Source organism: Pinus tabuliformis, chromosome 6, assembly GCF_031772625.1.
Source record: "Pinus tabuliformis cultivar Carrire ecotype Pingquan chromosome 6, CPIR1, whole genome shotgun sequence".
NCBI classification, from domain to species: Eukaryota; Viridiplantae; Streptophyta; class Pinopsida; order Pinales; family Pinaceae; genus Pinus; species Pinus tabuliformis.
Genome location: NC_142292.1, coordinates 337,508,083 through 337,530,909, shown reverse-complemented (window position 1 = coordinate 337,530,909; position 22,827 = coordinate 337,508,083). Strand labels below are relative to the sequence as shown.

At 38.2% G+C, this 22,827-nt stretch overlaps 1 protein-coding gene across 8 annotated transcripts in view; it reads left to right on the top strand.

Annotated features, from left to right (window-relative positions):
• The window catches only part of EDD1 (glycine-tRNA ligase), a 508,476-nt gene that overhangs the window by 31,352 nt on the left and 454,297 nt on the right, over nt 1-22,827 (top strand). For all 8 annotated transcript variants that reach the window (XR_016256845.1, XM_089415669.1, XM_089415674.1 and 5 more), the window contains exons 4-9: nt 10,356-10,437; nt 10,527-10,590; nt 13,944-13,999; nt 14,478-14,555; nt 14,844-14,918; nt 15,061-15,131. Coding sequence is in view for 7 of the 8 variants with exons in the window: in XM_089415669.1 (XP_089271795.1) it covers nt 10,356-10,437; nt 10,527-10,590; nt 13,944-13,999; nt 14,478-14,555; nt 14,844-14,918; nt 15,061-15,131 (426 nt within the window). In the remaining variant the exon portion in view is untranslated. The remainder of the gene's footprint in view (nt 1-10,355; nt 10,438-10,526; nt 10,591-13,943; nt 14,000-14,477; nt 14,556-14,843; nt 14,919-15,060; nt 15,132-22,827) is intronic.

Below are 22,827 nucleotides of genomic sequence, written 5' to 3'. Positions count from 1 at the left end.
TGGAACTGATTGCACCAATTGACATTGATCCTCCTGCTACTGAATACTGTGGGCCTTTGTAGCAAAGTTATAGTCCTGCTGCAATAATTTGGGACTAATCTCCTTGTTGTATTCGCGTTGGACCCTGCTCGAACTTCTGCAACTCTGGGACTAAAGCTCTAGATCGCCCCACCTCTCTCTCGGACGTATAGCTGCATACATGGCAAAATCTTCCTCTAGCCTACAGGAAAGATTATCGATTTTTGCGGATGCTGTCGCCTGATCCTGCTTCTCCTTCTTGTCCTTCCTCTAAGTACACTGGGTATTGTTGTGGCCAAACTCACCACACCTAAAGCACTTGATTTTGGACAAATCCTTCTTCTTCTTCTTCTCTCCTTGCGAGCCTTATCCCTGACTGGGACCTTTTGCTTTCCCTTTCGATACAAGGGCCACAGTTTCTTCCTTCTTCACACCCTTCAATCCTTTGTTGCTACTGCCGCTGATGGAGCTCTTTACTAGAGCTCACCTCATCTCCTCTTGTGTTAGATCTGGCAACATCCGGTCCCATCCAGGGAACTGATCTCATCCCAAAATGCTCTTGACGAAGGCCTCCCACTCCTCGGTGACACTGTTAATGGCCAAACGCACAAGTTCTGTAGGTGGAGGCGACTCTCCTTCCACTGCAAGTTGTTAAAATTCCTTGAAATGAAACAACTGGAATTAATTCTGCTAACTGATTAGCAATTTATTATTTTTCTAATTAATACTGAATTAATCACACTGCAATTTCTTCACCAAATAAAATAAATGTTGCGGAAAATAAATACAGGTAATTGAGAAATATGCTAGCACACACACATAAAATTGACAGTTATTTTTGGACATCCCTGGAAAAACCCAATTTGGGAAAATCGGTGCAAAAGCTGTGGGTTTTATTATTATGCAGCAGTGAACTCTGAGTACAATAAATTTGGGTGCCCACCTAGCTATCTAATCTAAGAGAAATACTGGAAAAATCACTTGAGGGAATTTACCCTCGTCTCCAAGCAAATCCGGCTCAAATTGACAGCTGAAAAGCAAGCCGTACAAACCGTCTGCATAGGCCGTGCATCACCTTTGCGCAATGTCCCACACGCTTAGCCCGAAACTGATGCTAATTAAGCTGTCTTGCTTGCTGCTGACTGGCGAAGTGTCTCTCCCGTCTCCTGGAAAATCCTCTCGGCATCTAGAAACTGAAACATCCTCCTCTCCAACTGAATTGAACTGCCTTCTTGAGGCACTGTGCAGGCCCTATGTAGTCTCATGGAGAAATAATTTGACCTCCTCTCTTGTCTCTCTGGAACTGGAAAATCTTCATGGGTCATCATTTAGCTTAATTTTACATTAATTAATTAAATCAATGTACTTTTCTTAAGTAAAGCTTAGGAATAATTAAAACTGCTAAAATAAGTAATTATTAAGTTGTCTTTTGCATGCCTGGACACAAAGCCTATGAAGAGACACCTATCTGAGCTACAATTTTTAACACTCCCTCTTAGAGAGGAAGGTGTTCTGCACCACCTCCAACTTGCCCCTGAAGAAGACGAACTTACCTTTCATCAAGTGCTTCGTGAGTATGTTTGCAACCTGCTCATCTTTAGGTACATATTACAACTTCACCCTGCCTTTCTGTACACAGTCCCGGATGAAGTGATACCCGACGTCTATATGTTTTGACCTGTCGTGAAACACTGGATTTTTTGAGAGCTTGATGTAACTCTGATTGTCCCAATGTATCACGGTTGGCTCCAACTACTAATTAAACAGTCCCATGAGTAACTTTCGAAGCTAAATGGCCTCACATGATGCCAAACTTGCTGCCATGTACTCGACCTCAGTAGAACTTAGTGCAACTGGTTTTTTTTCCTGCTGAACCAAAAAACAACTCTAGATCCCAAGCTGAAACAACAACTTGAAGTCCTTTTCCTGTTAAGTGCGCTGCCTGCCCACTTAACATCTAAATAACCCACTAGCTTTACTCCACTCCACCGTACCACACATATACATGAGTATGTGTTTTGTAGCCACTTATGTACTCGCTTTGGCTCAACCATAAATTGACTAAGTGTATTGGCCGCAAAACATATATTCGGTATGGTGTTGACCAAGTACACAAGAAAGGCAATTGACTGCTTATGTAGAGTGGGGTTTGCTGAAGCAAAATCTAGCAGGCCTTGTAGAGGGAAACCCTACAAGGTGTAAACTAGACCAAGAAGCAACAATGGGGTAGTGGCCCACTGTCACCACAACCAAACCCCCCTGCTGTTTTACAGTTTTTCACTAATGGGAGGAGTCCTGGTAAGAAAGAGATCACAAAGAAGCAATCTACTTTCTATAAAGAAGCCTAGAAATAAGGGGGCAAGACATAGGGTTTGGTAAACTTGACGAGTGTTGGAGCAACTCACGGTCAAGGCTTAGGAGAAAAGGTTTCTTATGATGTATATTAGCTATGCCAAGGCTCATGAAACCTTCAAGGAAGTCCTTAATTTGAGGGAAGAAAAACTAGGGTTTCCCTCTTAGGGCAAACACCTAGGGAAAGAGAATTTATGGATTAAATTGGAATGGATGCCCACCAAAATGATAGGTTTTGTGGCAAACCCTATCCTCTCGATGTTTAGGCTCTCCAACCACCAAAATACCTCTTCCCTAGAATTTCGCACTAAGCCCTAGTTCTCTACCCTAGCCTTGAAAGGACCAAATTAAGAGAAGAAGAAAATGGATAAAATTGAGATATGATCACCAACCAAATGGACCAGTCCCTTGTTCCTTGGGAGTATGGAGTCCTCAATGCGTTAGATCAGCCAAAGAGCTTCCAAGGAGGCAAAAATTTCAATGCCCTAGCAAGCAAAATTCCAACAATTACCTATGTAATGGAAGATAGATTTTTCATAAGAGATCTATCAAAGAGTTTACAATTAAGGACATTCATTTACACATTATCTATAAGTAATGAATGCAATAGATCATCTAGATTAGCATTCAATAAATATTCAACAAAAAAAGGCACAATTGCAATTACTAGAATCAACAAAATTCCATACATTAGACATGTAAGAGATAATTTTTTAACATCTAGTTACACTTACAAGGTAATATGCAAATAATCCATTCCATTCATCCAAAGAATAGCTCCAAAGATAGACAAATAAGCTCCAAATGTCAAAGTGCTTTAAGACTCCAAATTCTCCACAAAAGAAAAGTGCGAATTGCTCAAGAGATTCAAAATTCCAAGTGTGATGATGATGAGAGATCACAAATGAATGATCTCTAATATATATGTGTGCTACTAATGCCTAATTTAGCCTACAAGCCCCTCAAATAATAAAATTATGGGCAAGCACTAATCAAGGTCACACGCTGACCTTGTAGTCAATGTAAAAAAAGATAAATCTCCAATAAGAACGCTAAAATGCTGATGTCATGTTGTCATAGGCCCTTCTAGGGCATGCATTTAGCTCCTCTAGTGCCAAGACAAATGTAGAGGGCTTCTAAAATCAAGGTGTAAGGGTTGGCCCCTAAATCTCTCTGCAAATCATCCTGTAGCCCCCAAATGTTGGGTTTGGGGTGCAAAACTGGGTCTCATGGGTCTCCAAATGATGAATAAGCCTGAATCTGTTCCTTCGTGGAGGGCACCGAAGATGGTGCTAGCCTTCCCATGTCTCAATGCATGAGACAAACCTCATCGGGGTCCTGGATCATCTGCCACAACATGTAATTAGTACTAAGCCGCCTAGGGGCACGTTGTCCAAGTGCATCGTCCCATGAATAATAAAGCATATGCGGGAATGTTGTGGGTGTTGAAGGTGCCCATGGCTATGAATGATGCTCTATAGTTGTCTAGAGTCCCATGGCTCTCAACACATCACTTGTGGGTGTCAATATGTCCCTCTAGAGGACGTGGACCCCAATCAAGTTGCCCAGACCTTTAGATGGAACCATTTGCCAATTAAACACAATATCCAGTGCTGCAACTTTCACCATCAGGTACATTAATCATTATTACATCTATGTGAATCAAGCTTGAAAGAAATGGTCACAATAACACTTCATATCTGGCTTCTCTTCCAAAATTGGGGCCTTAGTCACGTAATGGTGTTACCTTCCTAGGTAGGAGTGGTTAATAGATGACCCTATTAAGTGTTTCCACCCCCAAAGGGAAGTGACATGTCCTTGGTCCACCCTTCAATTAATAGGTGCCATGCTAATAATGATGGAACGAAGGGGGAAAAGACTTCATGGCCATGTGGATCGACTATGGTGGAATACCTCATTCTGGGTGTATAGATGTGAGGAGGGAGCAATCATGGATGCATGAGTTACCTCGACCTTTGTTTTCCATCCCTTTATATTGCCTTTTACTTTTTCTTGATTCTTCATTGTATTACTTCTTGTAGCTCAAGGAATAAGAGTTTTCTTTGTATGATATATAACAGTTGATACCCCCTTTAGGATGGGGCAGTTCATCGCCCATTAGGGGTTGGGACATGCAAGGGTTCCTTGTATTCTATGAGATAGGGCAATGTTTGTGAAAATTTGGAAGCCCAAATTTCTACTGCAGCAACTAATTAACTTCAATCTATTTTTTAATTACTGAACAAATTATTTACTGCATCCTACATCAAATACCAAAACTAATACACTGCAACCTTCACCAATTAAATTAAATGCGGAAACAAGAAACTGAGCAAGAAAGAAATACACAACACATTACACCGTTATTTTTGGACAAATATCCCCGGAAAAACCAGTGCAACAGCTGAGGGTTTGTATTATTAAGTAGTAGTTTTTTGAATACAATCTTTGGATGCCTTGTTGGCTATCCAATACAGAGAATCTGACTGACAGAGAGATTAGTGAGAGATACCTCACGCTATCACTGGCGATCCAAGACTGATCCAGCCTTAATGGCTAGCCCCTAGTAGCCTGTACGCAGTTTCTGCATAGTCACTGCGCTGTTCTACGTCACTGCTTCTGGGGTTTGCGTCACTCCTTCTGGTTGATTGTTTTGCTTTTGGAACTTCGATTTTTGCCCTCTCGGTCTCACACCCCAGCTTCTGGCTTCAGAACTCGACTTCTCCAGCAAAATACGGATCTCCTCTCAGGCTCTGCGCTGCTTCTACGTCAGCCTACGCTGCCCAGCGTAGCCTCTGCACTGCCTCTTTCAGATCTCTCTCTGTCTCCTCTGCAATGTATTCCCGGATCAGGAAATTCTCCAACCAAACTATCCCTGCCCCTCACTGCAAGAAATCTCCTCAATCGATTCTCTAGCAACTGCTGTGCTGCCCTCTCTGAGAAATTCGATCTCTTGATCTCTCTCCGATGTATTTTCCAAATGCCCATCAAGCCTCTTATAATCCTTCAGTTGAGAACCAACAACCCAGATTAGATTCTAATCAATGGCTTAGATCATTTTGGCTTGATCCTCGTCTTCTTCTAGAAGTTTCACCCACAGTTTGATTAATACCCTTTAATTAGTTTAATTTCCTGAGTTTAGACTTAGGCCTCCATTAAAAATAATTAATTATTTTAATAAACTGTCTCCAGGTGGAATTTCCGAAAAGGATTTCTGGGTATTGTGGAATACATGTGTCTAAGCCTCCCTGCAAATTTTGAGGCTTAGAGCACATCTGATGCTACCCTAAATCAACAATGTTGGTCCAAGAACTAGGTGATGGCCATATGAGAGAGGTAGAGCTCATGCTTGGCTTTTGCCCACATGTTAATTTGTAAGTCCCGACCATATTTTGCGTTTTGATTTTTTTCTTTTGTTTTTCTTGTGGCCATCATATGCTCTTTCTTTTTCTTTTAGTTGCATTAACCTCACAGGTTGCATTTCCAAGCCCTACCCAGGTATGAGGATTTGTGGGTGCCAAATCCCAATGAATCAACAGTTAATTGAACTCGAAGAAGGGAGGTGGAATAGGGGTTCATAATGTAATATGGAAAGTGGTAAGTATGGAGTAGGGATAGGTGGGGCTACGCTATCTTAATCATGCCTTCCCAAGTAGTGTCCATTCCTAAAACTGTGGGCCATTAGGGGAGGTCCCATTGGACTAGGATTGAAAATTAACCCCCTATTTAAGGTGAGGGAACAAGAGTATTACCAAGACCCTTCTTTCTTCCAAGTTACCCCATAAACCATGTCAAAATGCCCAAATACAAACAAGCATAAGCACCCGATTTCAAAATGAATAAGTACCTTATGATCATAAACCCACCTTCCAACAGGTGTTCTTGACAAAGGGGCGAGGAGACATATGACCGATGCAAGTGGCAGAGATATGAATGGCACGTCACATCGGTTATAAGGTAGCTGTCAGGAGCTGTTGGCTACTGTTTGAAAGAGATGAATATGAGAAAAGTTTCTTCTAGGGGCTATACCCACTTTTGGTGGTTAACAAGGTTCCACTTCCTTTGACTTCGAAGTAACAATTTTCTACCAGTTGGTCACTATTGGCGTAGCCATAGACCTGCAATCTTGCATCTTGAATCACTTCAAGATCTCCACAATGTACTTCCCTTGTCCAAGGAAGATTTGTCCATATTTCTACCTCACACCTCTAGCCCCAGAAAGTAGTGCATCAACCCCATATCCTCCATCTCAAACTCTAAATCAAGATCCCTCTTGCAATTTGCAATGAAATTCTCTAAACCTGTAAGAAACAAGTCATCTACATATAACACAAGAATGATTAGCTCTCCCCTAAGTTCTAACCAATATGTAGTACAGGTTTGAGTCAGCATCGCTCTTTGTGAAGCCCATCCCCAACAGATATCTGTCTATCCTGGACTACTGCGCAAATGTTGCTTGCTTGAGTATGTACAACTCTCTCTTTAACCTACATACATGGGAATCCCTCCCATGCACCTCAAAGCTCTTCGATTGCTCTATATAGACTTCCTACTCAATTACACCATTAAGAAATGTCAGTTTGATGTCCATTTGATGGATCTTCCGACCCATTGATGCAGAAATAGAGATCACAACCTTGATGGAGGAATACTTGGCTACAAGGGCAAATGTCTCATCATAGTGAAATCCCTCTCTCTGTGAGAACCCGTTAGCAATGAACTGGGCTTTAAACTTCTCAACCTACCATCAACAACTTGTTTAATCTTATAGATCCACGTAGACCCTACCACTGATTTCCCTTCAGGTTGTGGCACAAGCTCCCATACATCATTCTTCATGATGGAAGAATACTCTTCCACCATGGCATCCCTTCACACTTGCCGCTTAAATGCCTCTTGAAAACTGGAAGTCCCAACCTCAATCAATTCGCTCATAAGAGCCATGTAACTAGAAAATCTCTGGTGGTCTACTCTCCCTGACTGAAGTCCTAGGAGGATCCACCTTCTCTTGAGCTTCCCTTAAGTTATGCTCTGCCCATTTCGGCCTCTTATTCCTAGAAGTCTTGGCCTGCGTAAATGGAGCATCTTGCTTCTTCTCATGCTCACGCTTCTCGTCTTGCACACAGGTCTAGGGTCCTGTAATCTGTAATGGTAGTTTGCCTTCTATCTTTGGTGCTTCTTGCTCCTTAACCTCTACTACTTTTGGCACTGAGCCATAGGATTTTCTAAGAGCCTTCTCCTCCTCAAATTTCACATCTCCCCGTACCACTATCACCCTAAGTGCAGGAAGGTAGACCCTATAAGCTTTTGAGGTTTTGCTATATCCAATGAGGGTGAAATTTCCTTAATTGCAACAACTGGAAATTATTCTTCTATCTATTGCAGATTATTTGTCTTCAGAAATTAATTATGACAAATAACGAATAAAATCACTATTGTAATTTTCACCAATAATAATAGGAACTGAGAAAATAATGCACACACAAAATTTAGACACTGATATTTTTGGACAATAGTCCTTGGAAAAACCCCAGTGTGGGGAAAACCAGTTCTGCAGATGAGGGTTTATATTATTAATAAATCTTCAACAAATTGAGAATTACAACAACTGCTTCCCTCTCACTGGAAAAGCTCTGGAAAATATTTTCTTCCATTCCTATTGGCAAAATCGAATTGGAAACACAAGTTTTTCTTCTGCAAATCAATTCGACCCTCTCTCTAGCTATTCACACTTCGTCCTGCTACTCACACTAGTTACTGTAAGTTCGAATTCTCCTTCCCAACAATTCACACAGCCTTTGGGAAGTCAATCTTATGAGTGAGTCTGCCTCCAACAACTTCATTGACCAACTCGCACTGCCCCTAGGTAGTAGTTTCGACAACTGGCAACTTAAACAAGTCTCTTACAACTTGCACTAGGTACACTGGCTACATGCACTAGCTGAATCAGCCTCCCTCTTGTAGAATAATTTGGCTTCCTCTCGGAATGCTTGAATCTTTGTGGATAATTTCTCTGGAAATTCTCTCAATTTCTTTGCTGAAGCCCTGTTGCTGGTGTCCTCCACTGCGCTCTCATTATCAATGAAATTCGCTGTTTCTGAGTGATCTTAAAGCCCCATGGACTTGCTCTTTATAATCTCTCGTTGAGGAAGGAACGACCACGATCTAACTCCAATCGATGGCTAAGATCATCTTGACCCCTTCTCATGACTTTTCTAGAAGTCACTAGAGCAAATCGGTTTGTCTCAATTAATTTGATTTAATTAACCACTTTTCCTAAGTTAGACTTAGGAAAATAATTAATAATTGGCTAATTAATCTAATTAAGATATTTCCCTTAGAAAATTTTCATGGATCTTAGAGATAATTATCCTCCTGTGTTCCTTAGCCTCATAGACACCAATAGAGACTAGAACACCTATCCGAGCTACAAAAAATTAATAGATATCCCTCTATGCAGTGGGCTTGAGCTTCATCCTCTTCTTTGATGGAACATGGCAATAAACCAAGCACCCGAAAAATGCAAAGATGCCCAATCCTTGGTTTCTTCCTTGTGAATGCCTATTCGGGGGTTATCCTCACCAACACCTTGTGTGGACTCCTGTTTTGCAAATAAACTGCCGTGTTACATGCTTCTGCCCATAAAAACATAGGCAGTTCCTGATCATGCAACATTGCTTTCGCTGCCCCAACAATGGTTTTGTTCTTCCTTTCCTATACTCCATTCTGCTATGGGTTATGTGGAACTATCAATTCCCTCCTAATTTTAGAATTTGCACAAAACTCCTCGAAGGCATTGGTGGTGTACCTGCCTCCATTGTCAGATCTCAACACCTTGATCTTTCTCCGTGTGGTTCTCCACGAGAGCGTTTAATTCTTGGAACCGACTGAAGACCTCATCCTCGGTCTTCATAAAGTAGATCCAGGTTTTCCTGGAATGATCATCTATGTAGGTTACATAGTAGCTGAACCCTCGGACAGATATGGCTGACATGGGCCCACAAACATTTGAGTGGATTCATTCCAAGGTCCCTTTGGTTTAATATGACCACACAACCACTCTGAGCTTGCAGAATAACTTAATGACTAGACGGTTTTAAATTTGGTGATCCAGTGAAACTCAATATTTGAGCTTTTTCCCATATCTGAATCAAAATGGGAGGCAACTGGGTCTTCCGGTGCAAGTATAATTTCTTGCCACTGTATTAAAAAATGGGTATACGACAAGCCCATAGCCAGCCCTTCTGAATAAGACCATGTAGAGCACTATTCATTATAGGCAAATCTTGCACTGCAATAAGTGATTGTAACTCCTTGATGATGACTCTATAAGAAGTAAAAAAACCCCTCATGCAAGCTAAATCCCTCCATCTGTCCATTTCTGTCTCTCCTGGTCCCAAAAATCCCACCAGATGAAATGAAATTGTGTGCTCAGTATTATATACTAAAAGCATGGAATGCCATAAATGCATTGCCCTGGTCCCTTCCATCTCCAGATGGTTTGGAGAGGAAGATTCCTTTCCCTTCCACTCCCTGAATAGTCCAAAGAAAGCCAACACTCTGCATGCTTGCAAATCTCCCAAATTCACTTAAACATGAAGGACCCCTGTATCTTAAAGCATCGGGAAAATCCAATGATCAGATAAGGAAAACTATCTTCTAATTCTATTTGCATTATTCTTGTGAAGAATATCACGAGTAACAAGGGCTCTCCACAGAACGTCACCATCAATACTCCTAAAAACCGATTTAACTACTAGGACTTCCCTATGTGTAGATATAAAGCTTTTGAAATAAAAACATTATAATTTAAAAGAATTCATTATTGTTAAGTTATAAATCATGAAACTTGGAATGACAATTTTATGTTGTTAGGTTATATGCTAGCCTTTTACGATGTTAAAAATGATACTATAGCTGCCATTCACTGCTCTTTTGTTTTTCATATTTTGAACTTTAGACCCCAACATTGCCCTTTTTGATAGGTATGTAGAGCCAAGTATAAGACCTGATGATAGTCGCTATGGGGACAATCCAAATAGACTTCAACGCCATACTCAATTTCAGGTGAGTTGTAGAAACAGGGAAGTTGGTACAAACTTTGGTGAAGGATAATGTTTTTCCTATTTTGATTGTAAATATGATTTGCATTGCAGGTGATTTTGAAGCCTGATCCAAGAAACTCGCAGGATTTATATTTGAGTAGCTTGGTAGCACTTGGTGAGTTATTTGTAACGGTTTGTGTTGTTTAGAGGTAATAAAAACAAATGATACATGTGATATTTAATAAATCTATTTTCATGCTTTTATCTTTATTACAGTGTTCTAATATAAGTGGGAAGATTTGAATTTGGTTTGAAGATAAACACCAATTTGTATTCTGATAATGACTACTTGAATGACGCCTTGGCTTATCTAATGACCTTGAGATTCTTGATATTATTTTTTCGATGAGGGAAAATCCAGGAAGATCAACCTGAAAGGATCACATCCCGCCGGCCAAACTAGCATGGCCTAACACCAAGGGCGTTGAGGAGAATTGACCCCATGACCTCCCAATTGGCGACATACTTAACAACGAGAACCCGACCAATTGAGCTAACCCTTGGGCTAATATTCTTGATACTATTTGATGAATAAATACACCTCTTTCTTTCTGAAGTAATTAATTTTATTCTAGTCATTATTGTAAATTCAAAACCTCGCTATTATCTTAGCTTGAAAAAGGTTCAATACATGTCAGCTTTAAATAATGCCTCTCATCCTTGAGATATAGTTGAAAAAATAAATTCTTGATATATATGTAACATTCTGGGTCTTGTTCTGATTAACGTTCATTAGTGCTGACAACACTTTTATAGTCTTTCCTTCCTAAGTTGCATGAAACTTTGAAATGGGTATGGGTTTCCGAAATGGGACATGGATGCACAACCTTCCAAAAATTTGGGAATCAAAGGAATGAGGATTTAGGAATTACAAATGTAAAGTTTTTTTAGCTTTAGTTTTTGTTTTTTGTTTTTAGTTTTTTTTTAATAATTAATAGGAAAATTAAAATCAAATGATCAGGAAAATCAGAATGAAAATTTAATGTAAAACTCATGTATATGTTAACTCACATACATTACATTATGAAAATTCCAAAAGCAGCCTTATTGTTTAAGCCATATGTGCCAAATTACAGTATGAACTAGACTTATCTCCTAAATTTATCAAACTTTTCATCATCTAGCACATGAAAAGTAAAGACTCAAACAACATCCTTGTTCAATGGTATATTGAATGGAAGATGACTTGAAAATGTTTGGTCCTTTTCTTTGTTGTTGAGATGATATCTCATCCTATTGACTTTGTCTCTATATCGATTGACTTCGGGATGTAGATTGTTGTTGTTCAATGTTAACCATTTTGGGGTTGGCCTTTTTACTTGGGGACCCTGCATTCTATTTTTTTGATTTTACCCCTTTTAATTTTTTAAGTGATATAAATAAATAATTATTTATTAAAGTAAGTTTTTTTTGAGTTTTTTATTCATAATTTAGTAATTTAGAAACTTCGATAGCTTCTTTAAAACAATCCTTTATAAAATTTGATTTATGAGCTTTATATATATATAATTTCTTTCATGTAAAAATAAAACTTATGATTCATGTCAAGAGATCTTTGTATTTCCTTTGCTTTTCTTTACCTTGCAAATACTATGGAAAATTACCACCTTTAACTCCGTGGATAATTTCCTATATGTGAAAAGGTAAAAGTTATCATTCACATAAAGAGATATTTGTATTTCTTTTGCTTTTCTTTACTTTGCAAATACCATGGGCAATTACCATGGGATGCCAGAACCACGAGCTTGTAAACCCCCAATGGCAATTAATGAGGAATCAAGATTATCTTATTCACTCTTCCTTTTCTTACGTGTAGTTTGAAAGATTTACGTGTAGTTTTAAAGTTTTTTGGAAGAATTCCCTGACCAATGGCTGGATCAGACTGTTTCTGATACCAATGTTACAAACAGTCCCTGTTTGTGTGTGTAGGCAATATATTTGTAATTGTATAACTGTATTGATATATTGATAGAATGATTCACGATGATACAATAATCCTTGTGATGGTTTACTTTATTGAATTGATTGGTCATGAGGTGAAAGGGTACGTGCCCCTTTACTTTTCATTTAATTATTATTTATATTAATATTTATGTTTATAACAGTGTATTTGGACAAAGGAATTGGCTGGATGAGCAAAGTGAATATTATCAAGATAAGGTCAAGCTCATATAAACTACATGGCAAGACTAGTGGATGGACTACACCTAAAATCCTAATATGCTTGTTAAGGGATGAATTGGGCCGTTATCTTGTGTCTGCGTATTCTAATAAAGATGCACAACATATATTCACCATAGACTTTGTTAAATACTACTTGTAGAAAAACAAAAATACCTGCAAAGAGTTATATTATATGATACGAAGTGCAAATTAGAGAACTCTTTTTTCCCTTTGCCTTGAAATGACTGATCAAAGGAACAGTCAAATTTACAGAGCAGGAAATCTAGTTCCTATCTGACTTCTTAGCTAGGAGCTCCTAAGACCCTTCTGTCTATATTTGCTTATGAACCCCTGATGTGAAACATGAATGTCTATTTATACAGGACACCAAATTCAGTTATCCTGTAGGTATAGCTTGTGACTGACAGGTGTTAATTTCACTAATTGCTTTCCTATCAGTATTGACTGCTTTTCAACAGTTGATATTAATGTCAATAGTTGTTAGCAGTAGCTGTCAATCTTCTACTGTAATTGGTCCCTTTGACTTGTCAATTTGGCGTAGATCAAGCACCCATCCTTCAAGGATGATGAGGACCCGCTGTCATCTTGTCCTTCAGATGTGGTAACTCCTTTAAAAGTTGGCCTAATTTGGATCTTTTACTAGCTTGAGGAAAATGTCATTGTTGTTTGACTTGGTATAGTTTGTGCTTGTTATGTGTTGTCTACTTCTTCTCCACATGCAATATGATATCCTTGTCCAAAGCTTTTTTACTCTCTGAAATGAAGTTTGATATATTTGGTATGCTGACCCGACTCATATAAGAATTGCTAGTCAAGGCTGCATAACGGCCTCCATTTGGTTTTAGATGATAGGAGAGATGCATCTTCCTCATTCAAATCTATGTAACAACTGCAAAAGCTTGCAAATAACATGCGAATTATTGCATATGTACTTTTTCACTAGATGGCATAACTGGACATGTACTGTGGCTTGATACTTAGTAGTTTACAAGAAAGTAGGGTGAGGAGCATGAGTCTTGATGAATGACCACTGTATAGCATATAGTCTATCTTCTAGATGAGAGTTGTATGCACTTTTACATTTCTCTGTGTTGTTTATATGTTGTGTACATGCTTGGAGATGCCTTGTGCACTCCAGTTACGTTATATTAATATATTAGTTAGTAGTAGTGCCAAGGACCCTTTTTGATCTGAAACTAAGAAAATTTCATTTGTTCTCTCTTTTTATCACCTAGTATCACTAAAACAGTAGCATTTCCTGATTTGATGTTTATGCTTGAACAGGCATTGATATAAAAGCACATGACATTCGCTTTGTGGAGGACAACTGGGAGAGCCCGGTATTTAATTCTTTTCATGACCCAAAGATACATAATTTGGTGTCTTTGTTGTTTTTAATCTTTTAGGAAACAACAAAAATGTCACAACTATAAGCTGCAATTTAAAATGTGGTTTGTAGGCTGAGTTGTTAAGAGGCCGTTTTGGGATTGTGAGAACTTTGCGCATGGTTGAAGGGAGTGTTAAATATGTAGTATAAAAAGTCAGGAATGCAGTATACCATATTGAAAGATAAAATGCAAGGGCCTGTAAATCTGTCTGGAATGATGTTGTGCACAATTTTGTATTATATAAATAAATGATAAATGTAAAAACTGATTTTTTGGCTCCAGTAATGTTACATGTGATGTTTTGGGTGGTCTTTAATATTTGACCAGCATATTTTGTTAAAATGCCCCTTCTCAGATATAAATTTGTTTCCCAGGAAAGTAACATGAGAAGAGAATAATGAGGATGCTGGGATGATTGTGAATATTGCAGGTCCTTGGAGCTTGGGGCCTTGGATGGGAAGTTTGGTTGGATGGGATGGAGATAACTCAGTTTACTTACTTTCAGCAGGTTCTAAACTGCATTTGAAAAACCCTTCAGATGTGTATGGTTTAATTTCCGACTATAAAGTGGGAGGGTAGAAATTTTATTGGTAATTGGGGGTGCTGTGTTTTTTTTCCAAAGTGGGATTTGAACGTAATATTAAAACATATGTGCTTGATTTTTTTCAGTGTTTCTTTCTCGATGGTTTATAACTTATGATTGATGCTGATGTCTGGTCTCCATCGGATCTGTCTATAGATTATTGCTATAATTTTATGTCTTCCCTTTAAATTGATAACTTTGACTTTCCTTCAGGCTGGGAGTTTACAGTTGATGCCTGTTTCAGTGGAGATTACATATGGCCTTGAGCGTATCCTGATGTCTCTGCAGGTGAACCTCTGACGAGCAATATTACTATATTTACAAGCTGTTTTCCTTTGGTTAGATTATTTTCACATTATACATTTAGATAGTAAAATAAGTCCTACAAAGCTGTCATTACTTAATTGGTTGTGTTGTTGTTCAACTTCAGGGTGTTGATCACTTCAAAAAAATCCAATATGCCCCGAGTATCACTTACGGTGAACTATTTCTAGAAAACGAGTATGTTCTTTAAACATTTCCTATTTTGATGAAGAATTTTAATAAATTTCCTTTTTTGGTAATGGTAAGTGTAACTCTTAGATCATATAATCTATTTCTCTTGATTTTTCTGAAGATACTGAATTCTTTGGGTTGTGGGCTACTTATGGTTGCATCTTCAAGCCTGTGATTTCATGCGAGTTTGAAATTGTGTGCTTTGTGTGAAACAACAGTTCAAGGATACTCCAAGTTTAGAAAAGTCAGATAATATCAGATTTGTTGGATGAGATCTGAGGTAGATATCACTTTCAAGTTTCTATAATATCAATACTCAGTGGAGTCACTTGCCACCTTTCACTTTTTAGATTAGAGGTCTCCATCTCTATATACCTGGGAGGTGATCACTTTTTGAGGAAAGAGCTGATGGACCATATCTATGCCCAGTCTCACCAGGTTGCTCACTTCCTTTTTCCAGCTTATATTGGAGATTGAAGGTGTGAAGTGTAACAACCTATCTCAAATCACGAACAGCATAGCAATATTAGCATGCATGTGAGGCATGCATATGATAGCTACATATGGATGCATCATATACATTGCACTAGTGTATATATATATATCGACTATTCATGGAGAATGTCTAAATATAAGATAAATGAATTAATTATCAAAAATGTTGATTAAATACCTAATTCTCGTAAATAGAAGGAATATACTTTTAGTAAGAAATATAGTTGAATTTATTCATAGGTTTACTAGCTCGTATATAACCCAAAATGTATATTAAATAAACTAAACCCATAAATCTTATTATTAAACCTGATATGTTATAAACATAAAATAATATTTAATATTTAAAATCATTATGGCCATATACTATTTAATAAATTAAAATACCAACCGTCATAATTAAAAGTGATACCACTCGATGTTGTAAGAGGATCTGATTCAATTAAAGGCAAGAAGCATGACAAAGCAAGGGACCACTACTATTTAAAGAGAGGAAGGAGGATTTCAAGGGGGGGAAAATATACAGAGAAAGGGAAAAATAAATCTGTTGGAGGGATGAGCCAGGGGCTGGATTTTGGAACTGAAAATTGGAAAATCTTCAACTGTTCTTGGAGTTTTGGGCACGGGGGCCAATGGATTTCCATTTCGAAGTTCTCTGGATCTGGGAACCGTAGAGGTTGATCCCAGATAGGTAGGGAGGAATCAGTTGAAGCACCATGTAGATACCCCAACCAGAGATGTAGAGGATGTTGGGTTGGTGAGATAGTGCACACCTTCCTGCTCCCTTAGGAGACATGCCATTTGCATATGGCCACAGAGATTTAGTCACGTCAATTTGTTCTCTCGAGGGGATGACTGCCATCCCTGGTAGAGCAGTATATTGCCCATCACTAGATTTTTCTCTTTGATGTCAAATATGAGGAGAGCTCTAAATGGTTGCTTCTGGTCTCTTCCTAGCATTGCCTAGTCAGGTCCTATCAGTCCAGGGATGCAATGAACATAAATTACATTGCATTAATTAATGTATAGTTGCATCTATTAATATGGGCGTCTCTCTTTGCTAGGTATTATATAAGAAGAGTCTTGACTGTTACTTATCATTCGTTCTTGTATTATTCAATTTATTAAATATATTTTCCAGAAATGGGACACTGCATTTACGCACTCTTTTCCCTCATTTTCATGGATGGCCAGTTAATGAACTGTTAAGTTCATCATAGGTGCTGTCAGAGTGAGTTTTAACCTCTAGCATGTGGCCAATTCTGTTATGCCAGTGGCAGTAAAACTTCTTGGCCAGTCACCAAAAGTTTCATATGGCTAGTAGCCAATCTTTAATTTACTATTCTGCTCTGCATATTCGGCATATTCTGCACATTTTCCCTTGCACTTCATTTTCATTACTGATCAAAATCAAGAAGGAAAAAGACAAGAAGGGTTACCAGAAAAAAATTGAAACATATTACAACTTCAAATCTGAAATTTGGGAAAATAGGGAAGATTGGACATTAAATTCAAGATAAGCAGGAAGCTTCACAATTCCTCCTTGCAACTTCCTCTCAAGCATTGGGATCTGTGTTGGCTGCTCTCTTCTTTAGCTTTTGGCAATATATTAAATAAAATGCATATGACATCACATAAAGTTTGTCCAAGATTAGTATATACTATAAATTTAGAGTCTACCTCTTCTTATCCTCTTTTGTATTTCCCAATTTGTTTTGTGTGGTAGGTACAAAACTTGGAAATTTAATCAGAGCTCTACAAAATGGCAAAGCCATTGGACCAAATGTGGGAGTATGGTGGGCAATGTGAGGATGATAATAGAGCAAAGTTGAGGTGTAAGCTTTGTGGAATGGAAATGTTTGGCGGAATCACCTGCTTGAAATACCACCTTGCCAAAATCCCAGGGCATGATGTGCATATTTGCCCTACAACTACCCCAAACATTTTCCTTGTTGCAAAGAACTCAATTCGTGATACTACTAGAAAGAGAGAACCACAAGCTTAGCGGATTATCGTTATAGACTTATAGTATCTAGAATCTAGATGCCACATGATGATCATCTCTTGAGATACATATATGTTATAGCTTTGATACCACTTGTTATACATCTAACCCAGAAATACTATAGATCTGATATGAAAATATAAGATAATGCAAATAAACCCAGAAATAATATGAAATGATTCTTTATTGATCAAACCCTTAAGGTAGGGCAACACCATACATTCACTCCTTAAGGAAGGAGAATACTCCACAAGCCATATGCCTGTTCATACAATAATCTTTGAATATATTCCTTGACTTGGAGTCTCTAGCCTCTATATAGGCCTCATACATACAATACCATGGGTCATTACCATGGTTCCCTCATACCATCAACTAATACCATGGGCCCATTACATTATTATTAACTACCTTATTTATTACTATGGCCCATCCCATTATTACATTATTACCTTGGGTACCTCCCTTGGTACCATATTATCCCCCCTAGGTATATAACGATATATTTTTGTTTTAATGTGATTTTGTATTAAGTTTTAACTATTATCTCGTCAGGATTTAAAACTTATCACTGAGGAGTCAAGACAGAATTACAAACTTATGTTTGAGGAATCAATACAAAATGACAAATATCATAATTCAAACTTTAGTGTCTAGTAGTACTATCTACATCTTATACATTTTATATTGTAGTTTTATAATTTTATTTTCATATTTGTGTGACAACGTGTTTGTTAATTGTTTGATGTTGATGTTTGCTAAGTGCTTTAAAAGAATAAAAATTTGAAAAAATGTCATATTTCGGTGTCAACAATCTAGTATCAATGATTGATGTACCACTTGACATCTTATACATTTTATATTGTAGTTTTATTTTCATATTTGTGTGATAATGTGTTTGTTTGATGTTGATGTTGCTTTAAAAGAATAAAAATTTGAAAAAAATGATTATTTTGTATTTTTTTCAAGTTTCCCAATAATTTCCGATATTTTCCCCGATATTGCCGATAATTTAAATTTTGGACCCCCAACGATAAATTGCCGATAACGATAAATGTAACATTGATCTAGATCCTATGCAATTGATTTTCATCAAATTACGACACAATAGGAAAACCCTAGACAACCATTGCATTCTATACATTAGACATTAAATGAAAAATTCTTCAACAACAAAGCATACTTATAAGATGAAATGCACGAATAATCCATCATTGATCCCATATAACTTCTCCAAAGTCAAGAAAATAGCTCTAACATGCAAAGTACATTCCATAGATCACATGTTGCTAAGATACAAGAGGCCAAAATTCTTGTAAGAGAGGCTAAAATGTGCCAATGATGATGATGAGTTAAAATGATCCTCTCCTCTATTTATATGAGGACAAGACATAATTTAGCCTAAAATCCCCTAGACAACAATTTAAATCACAACAATGCATTGGGTTACAAGCCAACCCACTAGCTTTCAACATAAATGCTAGAAATAGCCCACACGTGTGAGCCGTGAGGCCTTCTAAGTTGACATCTTGCATCGAATGAGCTCCAAGTGTCAAGCGTTGAGGCTTTTGAGTGCCAAATGTGTAATGCCAATGAGTGATAGCCTGTGGTCGATTGTACATATCAATACATTGTTGTAGCATATGGATCAAGCCTGTTGTTGAATGATAGTAAGATTTGCAGGGTCGATGGCAGCCAAAATGGAGTAAAAGTGTTAGATCGATTGTTTTCAGAAGTGTTGGTCTGCATAGCATTGTTCAAATGGATATAATTGGCGATGCCAGTGTCAAAGTTTGTGATTTGAGTTTGTATGTTGCTTTAATATAGTGTTGTTGGTGTTTCAATGTATAAACCCTATGACAGAGTTGCATTGCTAGAATTGAGAGAGTAATGTCATGTATTTAGTGTTGCTATTGATGCTATATTAGCAGAGACGACATAGTTTATGTTGCAGTTGTGTTTGTGTATGTATATTAGGGTTTGACAACTTGATGATAATTGTTGAGTAGAGAGAGTGGCTAGTTGTTGATGTGTTGCTGAGTGGATTGTGTTGAGTAGAGAGGGTTGCCATGCTACTATATGTGTTAAGACAAGCAAATAGTTTGTATTGCAAAGACTTTTATGTTGATGTTCTCTATTGATACTGATCTCAATTGTAAGATCAATACTGCGAGGACTTTGATAGTGTTATTGTTGAGCAATTGTTATGAAGTGCAGTGACTGAGCAGGGTGACCAATGTGATCTATCATATTCATTTATCTTTCTTTCTTAAGGGTTGCAGGGTGGTGCAAGGTGGAGATTGAAGTCTCCTTCAGGTTGAAGCTCGAGAACACTTCAGGGTGGTAGGTTGGTGCTAGGGCAACAAGTTGATGCTTGCAGGGTGTTGGTGCATCCTTTCATTTGGAGTTGATAAAAACATGGGGTTGGTGTCTCCTTCCAGTTGTTGCTAGAGAATGTTGGAAGCTGGTGCTTCCTATTGATGTAATCTTTGAGAAATATATTAAAAGCATTCCGTGGTTTTCTCCTGTTTGAGTTTCCATGTAAAAATCTCTTGTGCACTATGTGTGATGTTATGCATTGTTGGATGACCTCTTTCTGACAGGGTCATTAGGGTTCATAAAGGACTGCAAGGGAAACCTGGCTGTAGAATTTGATATGAAGAATTTGGGGCTGATGCATTACTTCCTAAGCCTGGAGGTATGGCAAAGGGACGGGGAGATCTTCGTTGGTCAAGGGAGATATACTACAGAGATCCTGAAGAGGTTTAGGATGCAGGATTGTAGACCTATGCCCACACCTATGATTACTAACTGGAGGAAGATAGATGCATCGAAGGATGGGGATGTTGACTCAACCTTGTATAGACAACTCATCGGTTCACTCATGTATCTGGTCAACACTAGGCCAGGCATCTATTTCGCAGTCAGCACTCTCAGTGAGTTTATGGTGGGACCTAAGAGGGTGCATTGGACATTGGTGAGACATATTTTGAGGTACTTGTGTGACACATTCGAGTATGGGTTGAGGTATACTTGAGGTGATGGTGTCAAGTTATGTGGTTATAAGATGCAGATTGGGCAGACAGTTCAGTAGATCGGAAAAACATGCCATGGTGTCGCTTCAACATTGGATCGGGGGTTGTATCTTGGTGAACCAGGAAGCAAAAGTCCGTGGCACTGAGTTTTGCAGAGGCAGAATACATGGAAGCTAGCATGGCAACATGCGAAGTCATTTGGCTTCGGAAGCTACTAGTGAGTTCGTTCGCTCAACAGATGGAGGCGACCAATATCTACTGCGATAATCAAAGTTGCATCAGACTCTTTGAGAATCTAGTGTTCCATGATAGGTCGAAGCATATCAACATACGATATTGCTTCATCAAATATTGTGTGCAGTGTGGATCAGTTCGGCTACAACATGTTCCCACAGAGCAGCAGGTGGCTGAGATACTCACGAAGGCTTTGGGGAGGGTAAAGTTTCTCTACTTCAGAGAGCAAATGAGAATAGTGGAGAAAATGCCTTTCTTGCTAAGTGGGAGTGTTAGTTTTTGGTAGCAACGAATAGGTGTTCTGGTCTCTATGATGTCTAAGATGCTAAGGAACATGAGATCTCAAAAACCCAGAAAAGATTTCACTAGAAAAGACTTGGAGATGCCTCAATTAAATTAATTAGCAAATAATTTAAATATTTCCTAAATTAACTTAGGAAAATTGGTTAATTAAAGAGAATTAATTGAAGAAGTTCGATTTTGCTCTAGAGGCTTCTATTGATGAAGTCAAGATGATCTTAGCCATTGGTTGAGATGTGATCGTGGCCGTTGAGACTCCAACTAGAGATTATAAGAGTAGGTTGAAGGGCTTGGAGAAGACATTAGTTGTATGGTGAGCAGTTCGACTACGCAGTTGCTGGTATTTAACAAGGGCGTAGTTGAAGCTAGGGAAGCATCAAGGGCAAGTGTTTCAACAGAGATTTGGGAGTAGGAGTTCCGAGGAATTTTCCTTAGTGTTTTCCAATGTCCGAGAGATAGGAAGAGGAGACTGAATTCATCTGCAAAGGAGGCCGCTACAACTAGTGCGAGTAGCTAGATATTCCAATGCAAGTTGTTGGAGAAGACAAATTGCAGTTTCCAGTTGCTAGATTAGTGTCCCAGAGGCAAAGCGAGTGGGTTTCAGAGGCAGGAAGACTTGCAAGAATGTGATTTTGGGGCTGTACGAATTTATGCAAAGCAGCAGTGCACATTTCCAGCCAGATCGATTGCAGAAGGAGACAAGGTGTCTCCAATATATTTTTCCAGTAGAGATTGCCGGAGCTTTCCCAGAAAGGCAAGCAGATCATTGTACTCTTGAATTGCTGAATAATAATAAAACCCTCATTTGGTGCACTGGTTTTCCCTTCGGGATTTTTCTAGGGACATTTGTACAACGGTGTCAATTTTATTGTGTGTGTGCATATTTCTTAGTTCCAGTTTTTATATTCCGCAACGACTTTTATTGGTGAAGATTTCCATTGTGAATTTATTGTTGTTTTCCATAATATTAATTTACAGTTGACAAATAAACTGCAATCATTTAGAAGATAAATATCCAATAATTGCAATCATGGAAATTTCACAGATTTTGTATGAAATATTTTGACCCTGGTTCTACAAATTGTTTCCTACTGTTTCTCTATTTGTGACATTTCCTACAAGATTACCCAAGGTTTCCGGTACTTTTGGACCCTTTACTGTACTGATTTATCGAAACCCATTTTCAGCCATTTCCCGTTTTCAGTTTTTCATATTGATTAACACTCAGGGTTGAACTTTCCAATGCTTTGATATCTGGTTATTACTTTTCTTGTTGTTGAGTGTCCTCTGGTCATTATAAGTAACTCTAACCCTTATTTTTAACTTCCCTAGGTTGTGATTACTTTCTAGGACTTTTCCTTTCAAGCATTGGTTTAACTTATCGTGCTTGGGCTGTAAAAGATGGATGAGCCTTGAATGTTTGTTGTGGTTACAAACTTAGAGTTGATAAACACATTCTATAACCATATTTGCAAAAATTTCCTAAATTACCATTGTTGTTTAGGCAAACTTGACAAAATGTTTTGGGCATAGTTTTGAAGTAATAGAGCATAGTCGTGATTCTATCAATGTTTCTTTGCCTTGGAATTTAGGTCTGTATTCATTTAAATTCATTCTTCTATGTGATTTTGTC